Raw genomic sequence first — 15,308 nt, 5'->3', positions numbered from 1 at the left:
TTCCCTTCTACAAGTTGTTTGACTTTGGCGGAGTCTCTGATCCTCTCGGTGTCTCGGAGATTCATTCGTAGTAAAACACACATGCTAATTTTATCCCAATAAATTGGTTTTCAGTCTAGACAGTTACGGTTCCCGCCAACCGCGACCCAAAAATCCTTCCTGTGGGCTAAGACCTGAAAATAAACCCTTAAGATCCCACTTCTCACCCGGAGGTTAGTTCTTTAATTTCTCTCCTGTTCTTCCGGCAAGAGGCTGTACCCCGCAAATCACTTGTCCTCCAGCGCCCCAGAGAGAAGGAGCAAAAGTTCATGGACTGAGCGTGGAACCCGGAACACTGACGTGTGGGCCCCGCCCTGACTCCGGCCCCGCCCACCGCAACAAACCCCGCCCATCACCTCCCACCGCCCCGCCGATCTAGCCCCACGGCCACGCCCATCAGCCCACAGGTCCCGCCCCTACACACCTCTTATTGGCTAGAGTTCATCTCGCCCCGCCTCAGGCTCCCACTCAAGCCACGCCTCCTCCCACCCAAGCTCCCTGCGTACACACACTCGCTTCTTGTTGGCTGGCGTCCCGCCTCATACCGCCCATGACACCGTCACTTCCTGGCAGCGGACACTTGGAAGGCGGAAGTTTGTGCGCCGGAGGCAGCGAAGCGGAGCTGAGGTGTCGCTGGCGTTGCCTGCGGCTCTTCCGGGTCTCTGCTGCACTCCCGCGAGGTGGAGGCGGGAACCTGGAACCATGGCTGTCAGGCAGCTGCGTAGCCTGGCAGGGTCTGGAGGCTGATCTCCGCGACGCCTGTCCACGGACCCGGTGCTGCGGGTGTAGGGTTAGCTAGGGTCGCGTTAGCTGTCCCGGCCCCCAGACCCTCAAAATGACCGCAGCTTCCACCTCCAAATGGGGGCTGATCACGAACGTCGTAAACAGCATCGTGGGGGTCAGCGTCCTCACCATGCCTTTCTGCTTCAAACAGGTGAGTCGGGATCGGGGCGGGGGGGCCTTCGGTTTGAAGCGCTCGGCTGGTGGAAGCTTGTGTGAGCCCAGCGGGCAGGGAAGGGGCTCCCAGGCAACGTCCTCGCCGCGTGTTGTCGTCTGTATCTGTGCGCTCCGTGTCCACTAACAACAGCCCACGGAAGGGCACACTGAAAGAGAAATTAGCGGATTAATGGTGTTTTTGTTCATCCTGTTGTTAAGTGACTCTGACCGACTGCACGGAAGCACGCAGATCCTCGGCTCCGGCTTCCAACAGGGTTAATCAAGGTGATTTAAAGCATTGCCTAGGTTTGACTTCTTCTAAGAGCTCTGTTGCACAAACCCTGTACGTTTGGTCCGCTCTGTGCTTATGCCACCCTAGTTGGAAAAACAGGCATACCGAAAAGTTTGGAGTTATTTCAGCGTTGAGCGCCACACGAAAAGATGGCCATTTCTACGTGGCTCTGTTTAATCTACCAATGCTTTGCGGAAGCCGATGGAAACGTCACATCGTGTAAAGACGTGGTGGGGCTTAGCCGTCCGCTCTCCACTCATTGATGCCACGTGTGCTGTGGTCCTCTGCTGTGGAGGCAGTGGGACCTCAGGGCAAAGACTCGCTACTTCCACCTGATGAACCGAAGAGGTGATGTGGAGAATGATTCTGTAATAGACGTTTGGAAGTGAAAGTGGGTTGTTGATAATTTAATATTAGATTAAAACCACTTTGAATATCTTACATTTCACATCTCCAGGGTTAAAGAGAAAAAAATTTTTTTGATCCTCTGTATATTCTCCTGATTGAGACGGCATTGAGGTTCCCGTGTGGGGACTGATATGGTTGATGAACGTGGAAGGACAGAGCTAGACCCTCTGTGCTGTCATCTGTGTTGTGAACCCCAGTGTTGAGTCAGCCACTTCTGGGTGTTTCTGAAGTGTCTACGTGTCCCAGTGTCCATGGCAACTGGCCTGTCAGCAAAACTGCATCCTGGGATAGGGAGTGTTGGCTGGTTTCAAATCTCCACGTGAACCCTGTCATCTTTGCTGCCTATCTGTGTAGTGTGACCCTTCCCTGGGCTCTGTGGTAGATGCCTGAGAAGGTAGATGTCCCGGGCCGCGGTGACTGAGCAGATTCGAGGCTGGACCATTGCTATGCATGGCTGCTAGGCCTCTGCTGGAACCTGTGAAGATGAGCCACCTGGAGACTACTTGGAAAGAGCTTGAAATGTAGTAGGGGAGTCTGGTGTGCAAGCCAAACTAGAAACAGTCACACCTCTTGCGCCTGTCACCGGACTGGTATCTCCTCCAGGGACCTTGGGGCACAGCCATCTGATCCAGGGGAGAGAGTATTGGGGATGTGTGTATGTGTTAAAAAAAAATCCAGGGTTTAATGCTAATTTGTTTAGTGATTCTGGCCATTTAAAAAAGAGAAACACTTTATGGTCATTCAGTGTGTAGAAAACAGCATATGCTTTTGGTGTACTCTTGAATTTTCATGAAATGAAGGGAAATAGAGCACCTTGCTGTACACGAAGGAATCCCACCACGCTGGCACACTTACCAGTTGCTCCTGCCCGCCAGAGAACCACCACCTACCACGGGCTCGTGCCAGAGGTTGGTGGTTTGACCTGGAGGAGGTGGGATCATGTGTATGAGCCAGCATCTGGTTGTCAGTTCATGTTGTGTGCAGACCATGCCTGTGTTCCTTTGGGAGACATGGATTGTGCCCTAGGGACCTAGGGGGTGAGGGTGGGGAGGCTGCCAGCACAGGTGTCCTCCGCAGTGTTTGGTTTCATGGGTCTTGGAGCCATACTGGTGAGAATTGGATGTTACCTTGTGGTTTGTTGTTTATTTATTTGTTTATTTATTTTTAGCAGTTTCAGCTTTGTGGCCAACTGAGTAGAAAGTACAGGAAGCCCCCATATCCTTCTTCCCAGTTCCCCTTTTGGTAGCAGATTGAACTGGTCTAGTGGTGTTTTGTCTTGTTTAATTTTTTTATTTTGTTTATTTATTTTTTAAATATTTTGTAGTGTTGAAACTCTGATCCCAGGCAAACATTCTAGTGCTGAGCTGCACCCTCAGATCACTGATGTCGAGACAGGATTTCTTCTGTGTAGCCCTGCTGTCTTGAACTTTATCTGACGACCAGGCTGGCCTCAAATTCACAGACATTCTCCTGCCTTTGCCTGCCTCCTGAGTGCTGGGATTAATGGCATGCGCCACCACCAACTGGCTTTTTTTTTTTTTTTTTGAAACAGGGTCTCACCATATAGCCCTGGCTAGCCTGGTTTTGGCTATGTAGACCAGGATGGTCTCAAACCCACAGAGAGGAACCTGCCTTTGTCCTCTGAGTACTGGGATTAAGACTGTGGACCATCATGCCTGGCCCAGACCCCTGATGCCTTGAGTGTTAAGAGTTATTGAGGGGTAGTTTTCTTGCACCTGTTTCAGGGTGTGGTTTCTTGGGTTTTGATGTATGCATACAGTAGTGTTGCTCCTGTGGTCAGGACATGGAACAGAGTTCTGTCATCCCCAAATGTCACCTCTGCCCCTCTGTAGTCAGCAGCTCTCCCTCCCTCAGCTGCAGGACGTGTTGTCTGTCCCCACTATTAGTCTTTCCTGTATATGTGACAACACACTGTACATGTACACTGCCTTCCCGGCCCCTTCTCTCCTACAGCGTGGTGTATCCGTGCCATGGAAGGGTTGGGGGTTCTAGACCGAAATGCTAAGTGACATTTCTCTGCATGGCTGGGCTACTTGTTTTTCCATCACCTTTGAAGGCCATGGGCTTGCTTTCTTGTTTCGGGGTTATGGCTACTAAACTCACTGCGGATGTACAGGTTTGTGCGTGGACATTTCATTTCTGTTAGGGAAAGGCCTGAGAGTTCGGTTTATAAGGAAGGTACACTCATTCCTAGTCCTTCTAGACCATGTGAGCTGGGTGTAGGGAGCATGGGCTGCTTGCTGACGGTCTCACCCGGTTGACCTGGGACTAACAAGCCTCTTTTAAAACAGTACTCCATGTTCGGGCTTGTATTTTAGGGAACCGTTTTCAGGTGCCACCCACGGGAAGTCAGGGCCTCCCATGGATGCAGACGGAGCAGTGAGGTCCTGCATGAGCACCAACTGCTACGGATGTATGAACTGGAGACTTGAAGAAGGTCTGATTTTGCAAATGTGTCTTTTTCTCTCCACCCTACAGTGTGGCATCGTCCTGGGGGCCCTGCTCTTGGTCTTCTGCTCCTGGATGACACACCAGTCATGCATGTTCTTGGTGAAGTCGGCCAGCCTGAGCAAGAGGAGAACCTATGCTGGCCTGGGTAAGGCCCGACTTTCAGCGTGCTGGCGAAGGCGATTATTCTTGCTTGGGGAGTCTAGGGGAAATCTTATTCCTCTGGTTTAGTTATTGTTCTTCTATTTCTTCTTCTTCTTTTCTTTTTCTTTTTTTTTTAGTTTTTCGAGACAGGGTTTCTCTGTAGCTTTGGAGCCTGTCCTGGCACTAGCTCTTGTAGACCAGGCTGGCCTTGAACTCACAGAGATCCGCCTGCCTCTGCCTCCCGAGTTTCTTCTTCTTTTTTTCTTTTTTCTTTTCTTTTTTTTCAAGACAGGTTTCTGTATAGCTTTGGAGCCTGTCCTGGAACTAGCTCTTATAGACCAGGCTGGCCTTGAACTCACAGAGATCCACTTGCCTCTGCCTCCTGAGTGCTGAGATTAAAGGCGTGTGTCACCACTGCCCGGCCCTTCTATTTCCTCTAAGGAGTTTTTTGTTTTGTTTTGTTTTTACGAGACCTAGAACTTGCTCTGTAGACCAGGCTAGCCTTGAACTCATAGAGATCCTCCTGGCTTCGTCTCCCAAGTGCTGGGATTAAAGTTGTGCGCCACCACACTCTGGGTTTTTTTTTTTTTTAATTTTAATGCATAGTGGGTATGATGGTGCCTGTCTGATAATCCTAGCACTTGGTAGGGAAAGGCAGGAAGATGAGCCGTTCTAGGCCATCCTATGCTTGGCTTCACAGCCTGTTTGAGGCCAGCTTGGGCTCTGTGAAACGAAATCAGGACTGGTGAGATGGTACGTCAGTTGCTGCACAAGCCTGGCAGCCTGAGTTCAATTCCTGGAACCACATTCAGGTGATAGCGGTAGGAGGTGAGCACCAGCTCCACAGGTGTCCTCTGACTTTCGCGTCCAGCATGGCCCAAATACAGACATACATATACACACACCATAATGACTACAACTAGAGAGGGTTTCTCTGTGTAACAGTCCTGGCTGTCCTGAAACTTGCTGTGTAGATCAGGCTGGCCTAGAACTCACAGAGACCTACTTGCTTTTTCATATGAATGAAAGAAAATTAAAGCCACTTATTTTTTTTTCCTTTCCTTGTATTTTCTTTTTTTTTTAATTGTTTTTTGTTTTATTTTGAACTATGGACCTTATCCATTGTTTTGATTTGGTTTTTTAAGACAGGTTTCCCAGTAGCTATGGAGCCAGTCCTGGAACTCGCTCTGTAGACCAGGCTGGCCTCAAAGTCACAGAGATCCGCCTGCCTCTGCCTCCTGAGTCCGGGGCTTAAAGGCGTGTGCCACTACTGCCAGGCCGTTTTTATTGAGCTATATATATTTTTCTCTGCTACTCTCTCTCCTCCCCCTCCCTGCCTTTGCTGTTTAAGTATTGAATAAAATAATTTTTTAAAACTTATAATAATAACACTGTTCAAAAATTTAAAAAAACAAAAAAACCCTGGCCGTCACAACTTAAATCCTAGTACTTAGGAGGCAGAGACAGGTGGATCTCTGAGTTTGGGGCCAGCCTGGTCTACAGAGTGAATTTCAGGACAGCCAGGGCTTCACAGAGAAATCGTGTCTCAGAAGTGAACCGAGGCGAAGGGTACAAGCAACAGGCCTCTTTCTCGCCCTTGCACTCCTGCCTCTTTTGCACAAACAGATGCAATACTTGCCCTCCAGGTCCGGTAGACTCACTGTCCCATAGCCTTCTGCTGCCTCTGGCTCCCAGTACCCTGAACCCTTCCTTGGGGTTGCTGAAAGGAACACCTCCAACTCCTAGAACTCCACGGTGGACGCCCTTCAGTCAGCTGTGGCTGGGGCTCGGTGCCCACGGTGGACGCCCTTCAGTCAGCTGTGGCTGGGGCCAGGTGCCCACGGTGGACGCCCTTCAGTCAGCTGTGGCTGGGACCAGGTGCCCACGGTGGACGCCCTTCAGTCAGCTGTGGCTGGGGCCAGGTGCCCACGGTGGACGCCCTTCAGTCCCTGTGGCAGGGACCAGGTGCCCACGGTGGACGCCCTTCAGTCAGCTGTGGCTGGGACCAGGTGCCCACGGTGGACGCCCTTCAGTCCCTGTGGCAGGGACCAGGTGCCCACGGTGGACGCCCTTCAGTCAGCTGTGGCAGGGACCAGGTGCCCACGGTGGACGCCCTTCAGTCAGCTGTGACTGGGACCAGGTGCCCACGGTGGACGCCCTTCAGTCAGCTGTGACTGGGACCAGGTGCCCACGGTGGACGCCCTTCAGTCAGCTGTGGCTGGGGCTCGGTGCCCATCTGCCCGAGGGGTAGGCTTTTCCCCCAGGACTGGTGCTTGCGTTCTGTCCGTCTAGATCTTTTCAGTTCGAGCAGTTTCACCCACAGGACTAAATGCTGCACCCCGCTTTTCTCTGGGTAGTGTGGGTTCAAGGGCACTGAGGGGGCCTTTGCTTCTTTCTGCCTACCTGGTTTGGACTTTCTTGCTGTCTAGCTCATTCTGAGATTCCTTGACCTGGGGTTCAGAGGGCCACTCTTCTGCTGTTGGAACTTGGCCTCGTGGGGGACAGTGGGAAGGAAATTCCCGGCCTCCTGGGGATGTTCCTGGCCCCCAGCCAGCCTCTGGACCGCTGTTCTTACCTGGCCTCTGACCCTCGCACTCGCTGTCCAGTGAGGAAAACGGTGCAGGGTTTGGAGTGAATGAGATGAAGTTGTTCTTGAGAACCGAATTGGAAGTGCAGAGAGAGGCGGGAGGTGCCACACCTCCACCTGTCCTCTTCTGGAGGTGCACAGATGGGCTTCTGCAGTGTGGCCGCTTTTTTCTTCCCAGCATGCTTTGCAGTGGCACCAGTACCCTGATGTCCACTCCTGGCCTCAGAACCCAAGGGATGAGTTCCTTCTCTATTGAGTTGACAGTGGTTTTCTCTTTTCCTGTCACTTGAGGAAGTGAGGTTTGTCAGTGGAACTTGATCCCCACTGAGGCAGCCAGTTCTGCCTACCAGGATGCAGGGGTGAGATGGATGGGCATGCCCTTAGTGGTAGGGAGCCATGTTGCAGTGTGTGTTCCTTTCCCTCTGAGATCTCTGTCCATGTTTTGTAGCTGGGGTTCCAGCTCCTGTGTCCTCAAAGAAGACGTGAGGCCCTGGGCTGGGGAAGCCATGGCTTCTTACATTTGGCCGGCCAGCCAGTCATTCTTCGAAAGTCCCTGAGGGCTCAAACTGGTTTGTCTAGATGTGGGAGATGGAGGGAAAATTGTCAAATGGACACCTAAACGCTGGCTTCCTAGGGCTCGGGCTTTGATTGACTGTGTGGTAACTTACTGGAAACAACTTTTTCTTCCTTTTTTTCTGTTCATTTGAGACACAGTTTCTCTGTGTAGCCCTGGCTATTTTAGAACTCACTCTGTAGACTAGGCCGGCCTTGAACTCAGAAATCTGCCTGCTTCTGCCTCCTGAGTGCTGGGATTAAAGGTGTGCACCACCACTGCCCAGATCTTGGACAACGTGGCTTAGTTGTGTGGGCTCCATGTGAGTCTCTTAGACTTTCAGTCTCTTTCCTGGGCCCTCAGTCTCCCAGGACCCCAGATAGTTCTCTGGGCCCTCAGAGCTCTCTGAACCCCTAGACAATTCCTTGGAATCCTGGTCTCCCTGGTCCCAGTGTCTAGGTCCCCAGACAGTCTTCAGGGCTGTCGGCTCAGCACTGTTTACCTTTGTCTATGAGGTGGTGTGACTAGGTGTGTGGGGGCCAGAGCAGCAGGGAGGAGGGTCTCCTGTGCCTCCTCCTGCCATGGCCAGCCCTACCAGCAGTGTGGAGCTCTCTCCCTTGTCCTTTGTCCTCTTGGTGGGCCAGGAGTCCCTGTGTGCTTATGCCATAACCCGTCAGGGTGCTCGGACAGTGAGGCCCTCATTCCCTCAAGGTATAGCAGACCCGACAGATGGCCTCTATCTGGATGCATGAGAGGACCCTGGTTCGGGTCACAGACTGAGGCTCTGTAGATGAGGTGTGCAGATGGCCTGTGTCCTCATGTGGAGGCCATGGATGAAGGTGAAGAATGTCCAGGGTAGTGGGCGTGTCTTCAGCAGGAGCCTGTTAACCATTTGTGCTGCAGGGGAGTCTGGGGACCTTTCTCTCACATGGGCTCCTTTGCATTTAAGTCTTAGGTGTCACCAGCTGTGGCAGTGGCCGCTCTTATCTGACAGACACCTTCCCCTCCAGCCCTGGAGAATGATGTCTACAGGGTGGAGAGCCACAGCACAGTGGGGGTTGTTGGTGATTTGGGCACCAGTTTGTTCTTGCTGTTGCGATTGTCGGGTGGCTTCTGTGCCCAGCCTGTCACGGTCCACATGGCCTTTTGAGTTCATCTCATTTCAGAAGGTGTATTAGGGTTGCTAGTGCATGATAAAGCACCTTGGCCAAATCAGCTTGGCGAGGAAATGGTTTATTTTATCTTTCTGGTTTTCCGAGACAGGGTTTCTCTGTAACTTTGGAACCTGTCCTGGAACTTGCTCTATAAACCAGGCTGGACTCGAACTCACAGAGATCCACCCGTCTATGCCTTCTGAGTGCTGGGATGAAAGGTGTGCGCCACTGCCCGCCCCGTGGGCTTGTTTTATTTTACAACTCTCAGGTTGTCTCTATCACTGAGGGAAGTCTGGGCAGGGACTGAAGCAGAGACCATGGTGGGTGCTCCTTACTGGCTTGCTGAGTCTGCTTTCTTATACAGTTCAGGACCGCGTGTCCGGTGTGTCACCACCCACAGTGAGCTGGGTCCTCCCACATCAATCGTTGACTAAGAAAAATGCCCTCAGACTTACTGCGGGAAATCTGATGGAGGCATTTTCTCGACTGAGAGTCCTTCTCCTAGATGTTGTTGTGTCAAGTTGACAAAAAAAAAAAAACCCAACCATGATGGAAACTAACACAGACACACCAGGGACTCCTGGGACACTCGAGCTTTAGACCCCGCCCTGGGAGTGTGTGCTCTGGCGGGGGACGCCACCTCTCTAGCAGTGGAAACTGTGTGCCAGTCCCCTGGCGTCTGGAGTTTTCCACGTCAGTTGTGGATGTTGCTGGAGCTGTGTCTCCATGACTCCTGGTCAGTGTGCCTCTCAGTCTTCGTGGGCCTAGAGTGGTACCTGCAAGGGCATGCTGGGTCAGTGTCTCTTGCACGTTCTTGAGTGCCGTGGCCTATGTTCCTGCCCTTTGGGCTGGTGAGCAAGACTGCCAAGTGGAGCTCTCTGACACCTGGTTTTTTATGCTGCCCTAGCCTCCTGGAGCTGAAGATGTTTACTGTGCACCTGCCCAGTTCTGCTGGCCCCGTGCCCATACTACAGTGGGGATCCTTCTTCAAGGCTGTTCCTCCTACACTGTGCCAGGAGTGGCTTAGTTAAAGTCACTGGCCAGCCTTCCCTGCCTTGCATTGCCCTAGTCATGAACAGCAGCCTCTTTCCTGCCTCTTCTGTGTCCCATCTTGAATAGCACCTCTTTCTCACTTTGCTGTTGCTGGATATTGTGGGCAGGTGGAGGAAGAATCAGTTCTGCCTGGTGTCCTGTGGCCCTGTTTCTTTTTTTTTTTTTTTTTGATTTTTCGAGACAGGGTTTCTCCGTAGCTTTTGGTTCCTGTCCTGGAACTAGCTCTTGTAGACCAGGCTGCCCTCGAACTCACAGAGATCCGCCTGCCTCTGCCTCCCGAGTGCTGGGATTAAAGGCGTGCGCCACCACCGCCCGGCCTTTTTTTTTTTTTTAACTTTTTTTTTATTTATTTACTTAACTTTATTATGTTTGTTGGCGTGAAGGTGTCAGATCTCATGGAACTGCATTTTCAGACAGTTGTGAGCTGCCATGTGGGTGCTGGGAATCGAACCCGGGTCCTCTGGAAGAGCAGTCAGTGCTCTTAACCGCTTAGCCATCTCTCCAGCCCCCTGTGGCCCTGTTTCTTAGGGAAGTTAGGGACAGGCATGGTGGGCAGAAAGCCTGGTCTTGGGCTGGGCCCTGTTGAGAGTGGTCTGGGAGAAGAGAGTGCTAGCTCCCGCTGGTCTTTTGGCTAGCTGATGACGGGAAGCATGTGTGTTTTGGAATTTTCTAGGGCAGGCTGTTCTGTATTTGAAGGCTTGAGAGTGGCCGTTGGAATGACTGTGTCCTATGCTGAGTGTTCTGGCCCAGGGCTTGGAGGGTGTCCTTTGGTGACATGACAGGCAGCTGTGAATATCATCGCCTCTGGAGTTTAGTTTTTTGAAATTCTTGGTCTAGACCTTGGGTAACTTTCTGAACTGGGTTTGATGGGTATGCTAGGTTCTTTCCCAACTGAGTCTGGGAAAGGCCAGAGTGACCCCTGGAGGCCGAAGTCTTTGTTGTTCCCAGGCCAGGCTGAGGCTGGTGCCAACTGTCTGGCTTCTGCCAACTCTGCCTCCTCCTCAGTTAAAAGTAGCACGGATTTTGTTTGGTTCATTCATACCCAGTGGATGTGTGTTTCCTGCTCCTCAGCCTCAGAGGGCTGCTGGCCCAGAGTGAGGGAGGAAACGGGCAGGAAGCTGGGGCTGTGACAAGGTTGAGGCCATCCTGTCACATGCGCTGCCTTTGGCTGCTCCCAGAAGAACAGAACTTCCCTTTGCCCTCATCTGGCTGGACTATGGGGAAAGCACTGGGTGACCGGATATCTGCTAAGGTCCTATGAAGGACCTTGTTGAGTCAGCTTTTAATTTCTCATCTGCTGGAAACAGTTTTGGGTCAGGAGTGAAAGACAGAGCCCCTTCTCCTGGCAGGACACTGCTGTGCCATGCATGTTGGCCATGATCAGCGTCCTTTTACTGGCTGGCCTGGGCGCTGGCGAGTCTCAGAGCTCCTGTTCCTTCCTCCCGGAGCATCATGCTTGCAAAGGCTCCATTTTCTGTGAATCATAACCAGAGGACAAATACGAAGCCCTTGGCAGTATCCCTGTGATGCAGGGCACAAGTACCAGTTCTAGAGCAGGGTTGAACCTCCTGGGCCCCTCTTATGGTCTCCCTTCCTGCCTTTAAATGGGGCTGTATTGGCACTGCTCCAAGCAGGCTACTCCAGCCGCCGTGGGCAGAACGCACTACTTAAGGGTCCTGGGTTCCTCTCCTCCTCTTAAAATCTCACGTGAAACAATGGCGAAAACCCCTGCCCATGCTTCCTTTGCTTTGTTATGGTTCACGTTGTTTTATTTGAGGTTGGCAGTCCTAAAAAAGTCTAGGGACTAGAGTTTTAATGTATTTCCTTATCCACGAAACTTCTAGCGTACGATGCTTGTCAAACTTCATCCACAGCTTTCCTCGGCAGCTTTTTTACCAGTCTTTCTCACTGTGGATTGAGCTTTCTTCTCTTTTCTTTCCCAGCGTTCCATGCCTACGGCAAGGCCGGGAAGATGCTGGTGGAGACCAGGTAAGCAGTGAGCCGTGTGGGGTCCCACCCCTCTTCCTGCAGCAGTGGAGGGGCTGGAGCTGTTGGGAAGCGAGCGGCTGCTTCCCCTTGTGGCTTGACTCACCACTTCTGCCATGCTCCTGAAGAGTTACTTAGAGAATAGCTGGAATCCCTTCACTGTACCCCGAAATGATAGCTGTCAAAGCTGAAAGCCGTAGTTAAGTCTTGCTGAGACTTAGTACGTGAGAATGGGAAACTTGGCGAGCATAGCGAAACGTTTCTCCTGGTATAGCTAATCTCAGTGCTGTTCTTTAAACTGTGTCCCCAACTCTCCTGCACAAGGGAGGCACTAAACTGAAATGTCACATTGTTTTCATTGAGAGTAAAATTTTATGAGTTGAAAAAATTGTCGGGGAATTACACTTTTAGGCTTCTAAATCAGGGAATTGTAAAAACAGAAGAAAATATTTTTTGGAAGCAGCTGATTATTCCTTTAACTTGTCTGATATCACTGTGAGTTTTTGTTGCACCTGGAAGACTTTCTGAAGCTCCTGTGGAAGGAAAATAGGGTACCCCGCAGAGAATAGTTGAGGGTGACTCAGTAGTCACCCCCAGTGCAATGGAGAGAGCCCCAAACAGCCAGCCCTGTGCGTGTGGACATATAAAACTGCCTCTTACTCAGCCAGTTTTCTGGCAGTGCCATGTCGGCACAGCTCTGCCCCAGGTGCCAGGCTGGCTGCGCCTGGGTCGTGCGTCTTGCAAAGGTGCTGTGTTCTCATCACCAAGCAGCGCTTTCTTTCAAGTCGATCTCAAAGCCTGGTTTCTGTCTTTGCAGCATGATTGGGCTGATGCTGGGGACCTGCATTACCTTCTACGTCGTGATTGGTGACTTGGGCTCCAACTTCTTTGCTCCACTGATTGGATTACGGGTAAGGCACTGTTAGCTGTCTGGTCTGTTTAAATGCTTGTGGTTGCCGCCCAGTGTCTCCTCTTCTGAAACCAGCTGAGACCAGTGTACGTGGCCCAGAGAAGCTTCCCATGCCTGCCAACTGTTACTCAGGTTCCTGGCCTGGATTTCAGAGACTTTACTGGGGTAGTGTCTGAGAGGCTCCAGGAGAGGGAAAGCAGGCTGTGAGACAGCCTGTAGTGTGAAGGGCGGGAAGGAGGAGAGAGGCATGACAGGTCACACCGCTGTGCAGCCCAGGGGCCTCAGCCTTCCACTGCTGCCCATCAAATGGCAAAACAGGCCAGGTGCTCATGTGGCTGCTGTGCTTGGCCGTTGACAGTACGCTGAGTCAGGGAGCTGAGTCACCACCCTGCTGAGGAAGGCGTGAAGACACTGCCAATCCGGGCCTATGACGTAGCTCTGTGCATTCTCCAAACCTGCCGTTCCCTGTCCCTGGTGGACCCCACCTGTGAACTCTGCCCCACATGGTCTTCCTCCCCTACTGGGCAACAGCTGTGGCCAGTGAGTGCCTAGGGAGGGTGCACATGGCCCTGGAGGGTCTCTCCTGTGAGAGTCCTTCACACCTGTTTACCAGATATGACGATGGTAGAGATGGATTTAGTTTGTAAAGATGACAGCTGAGGGGAGGCCCTGCTCTGGAATGCAATGTGTTGGATTTACACGGTGCTGGAGAAGTTTTCAGTGAGTGTTCTGTGAGCCTAGCCCTGGTCTGTGTTCTGAAGGTATCTGCCCAGTTTGCTTTCCATCCCCCCACTCTTCCTGTGGGTCCAGCGGAGCTACGGAGCAGACCATCACACAGATGCTTGGGTCCTTTCTCAAAACCTCCTGACCTGTGCTGGGGCCAGGCATCTGAGAGACTTACAGGACGGACAGTATTGCCCTCTGCAGCCTTGCAAGCCTCCTGCGCAGAGAGCCGGCATGCACAGAGCCTGTCTGCCTTTTGCTCCCACGCTCAGCCGTGGGGTTGTTTTGGATACGCAGGCATTTGTAGCTGGAGAGTGGATGCTTCAAGGGTTTGGCAGAGTTCTTCACCTGCACCTGTGCTGTCAGCTGTGCAGAAGGATCCCGTCCCGGAAGTCAGAGTGCTGGCTGCAGCTGACTTAGATGGTAGATATCCCCAGACCTTTGCTTGCTGGCAGATGCTGTCTGGGGTTTTGCGATGAGTTTTCTGGATCACAATTTCCTTCTGCAGCAGAGTTGGCTCTGAGTTATGTGGAGAAGTGGTGGTTCCTTCCCCCAACCCTGGGCACTAGCTGTGCAGGGAATGCCCAGAGCAGGATGGTTCCTGCCCGCTCTTGTGTAACAGGGGAGTCTCATTGTGGAGCTTGGCTGATCCACACCGGAGCCAGAGGTGGTTAGCACTTAGGTCCACATGGCACAGCTGCTGGGAGGGGAGCTTTCAGAGTGACATGCCAGGCTTGACCCCGCCACCTTCTGTGTAAGGCCTCAAGGTGCTCTTCGGCCTGCAGCGGCTCCTGTCCTGGCGCCACTGGCAAGCTGAGCCTTGGTAGCGAGTAAGCTCAGGCCGCAGACCCAGAGGACTCTGCTGGTTCCCTTCCAGGTGACCAACAGCTTCCGCGTGTTCCTGCTCTTCACAGTGTCCCTGTGCATCGTGCTCCCGCTCAGCCTGCAGAGGAACGTGATGGCCTCTATCCAGTCCTTCAGCGCCATGGCGCTCCTCTTCTACACCATCTTCATGTTTGTGGTGAGCGCCACACACACTGCTAAGGGGGTGTTAGTGGCTTAGCCCTTCCTGTAACCTTAAGCGTTCATGCCTGAGTCTGGGGCAGCTATCAGCTACCTATGGGGGATGGGAGGGGGGACTCCGAGTCTTACAAGATGGTGAGTTACTGTCATGTCACGGAGGCCGTATGTGTATCCGATAGTGAGCATCTGAAGCAGGGCAGTTGAACAGCAGGACCAGGGGCTCTGAGACCACATCTCTCTATCAAGGCTCTGGAAAATGCAAGTGTAGCAGCTATGTGTTTTATGGGAAGATCTTTCATGTGGAACATGTAACCAGATGTATGATGCCGCCATGGTGGCATTTGTCATTTTTGGTGCCAGTTGTCATTTTCCTAAAAGCTTTGTGGAGGACAGCGTGGAAGATGACGTGTGGGGACCTCCGAGAGGGTCCTCACCCATGGCTGCCCGTTCTCGCTGAACCCGCAGGACTCCTTTTCACTGGCCAGGGGAGAAGCCGCCCCTCCTGAGAGCAGGGTCATGTGTCCTTGCAGGAGGTCTGTACTAATTGAGGCTGTAGATTTCTCATTGCAGCCGTGGCCTGCCAGTGCCCCTCAGCACTCTGAGGACCCGCCCAGTGACAGTTAACTCCTTACTCAGGTAGCCACATCCTCAGTGGCTGACCTCCTAGAAGATGACTGTGTCTGCCTGGGTCAGGGTGAGAAGAGGGAGGACATGCCCTATGAAGAGGTCTGCATTCTGTAATTTGAGAGAGACATCAGGGCTGGGATGGTGAGTGAGGTTTTGCTTCTGTCTCCACTGAGAGACCTGACAGGAGGAGCTCCACCAAGTGCAGAGAAAGCCCTGCAGCCGGGTTCACCCCTCAGCAGTGCTCAGCTTGAGGTATGGACTGAGTATGAGCCAGGGTCCAGAGAATCAGACGAGGGGTGTCCCTGCCCTTCCACACAGCTCAGCTTACAGAATAAGCCATCTCTGATGTAGAGAGGAGCTGCGTGTCTCCTGCCTCCTCTGAGGCATGCTGTCTGTCTAGTGGG

The 15,308-nt window shown here is 52.4% G+C and overlaps 1 protein-coding gene across 5 annotated transcripts in view; it reads left to right on the top strand.

Annotated features, from left to right (window-relative positions):
• The first annotated feature begins 603 nt into the window (after positions 1-603).
• Positions 604-15,308, top strand: part of LOC121444622 (putative sodium-coupled neutral amino acid transporter 10) — a 55,139-nt gene continuing 40,434 nt past the window's right edge. For 4 of the 5 annotated variants that reach the window (XM_041646505.1, XM_041646504.1, XM_041646503.1 and 1 more), the window contains exons 1-5: positions 604-973; positions 4,175-4,292; positions 11,579-11,624; positions 12,439-12,532; positions 14,132-14,275. In XM_041646505.1, the coding sequence (XP_041502439.1) occupies positions 875-973; positions 4,175-4,292; positions 11,579-11,624; positions 12,439-12,532; positions 14,132-14,275 (501 nt within the window). In that variant the 5' untranslated portion in view covers positions 604-874. Of the gene's footprint in view, positions 974-4,174; positions 4,293-11,578; positions 11,625-12,438; positions 12,533-14,131; positions 14,276-15,308 lie in introns of those variants that run through there. The other variant, XM_041646507.1, reaches the window with a different exon arrangement.

The sequence above is a fragment of the Microtus oregoni genome, unplaced genomic scaffold, assembly GCF_018167655.1.
Source record: "Microtus oregoni isolate MIOR12 unplaced genomic scaffold, Mior012 000134F_ref0000037, whole genome shotgun sequence".
In the NCBI taxonomy this organism is placed as follows: domain Eukaryota; kingdom Metazoa; phylum Chordata; class Mammalia; order Rodentia; family Cricetidae; genus Microtus; species Microtus oregoni.
Note: the sequence above shows the minus strand (reverse complement) of the source record. Positions and strands in the feature narration are given on the sequence as shown.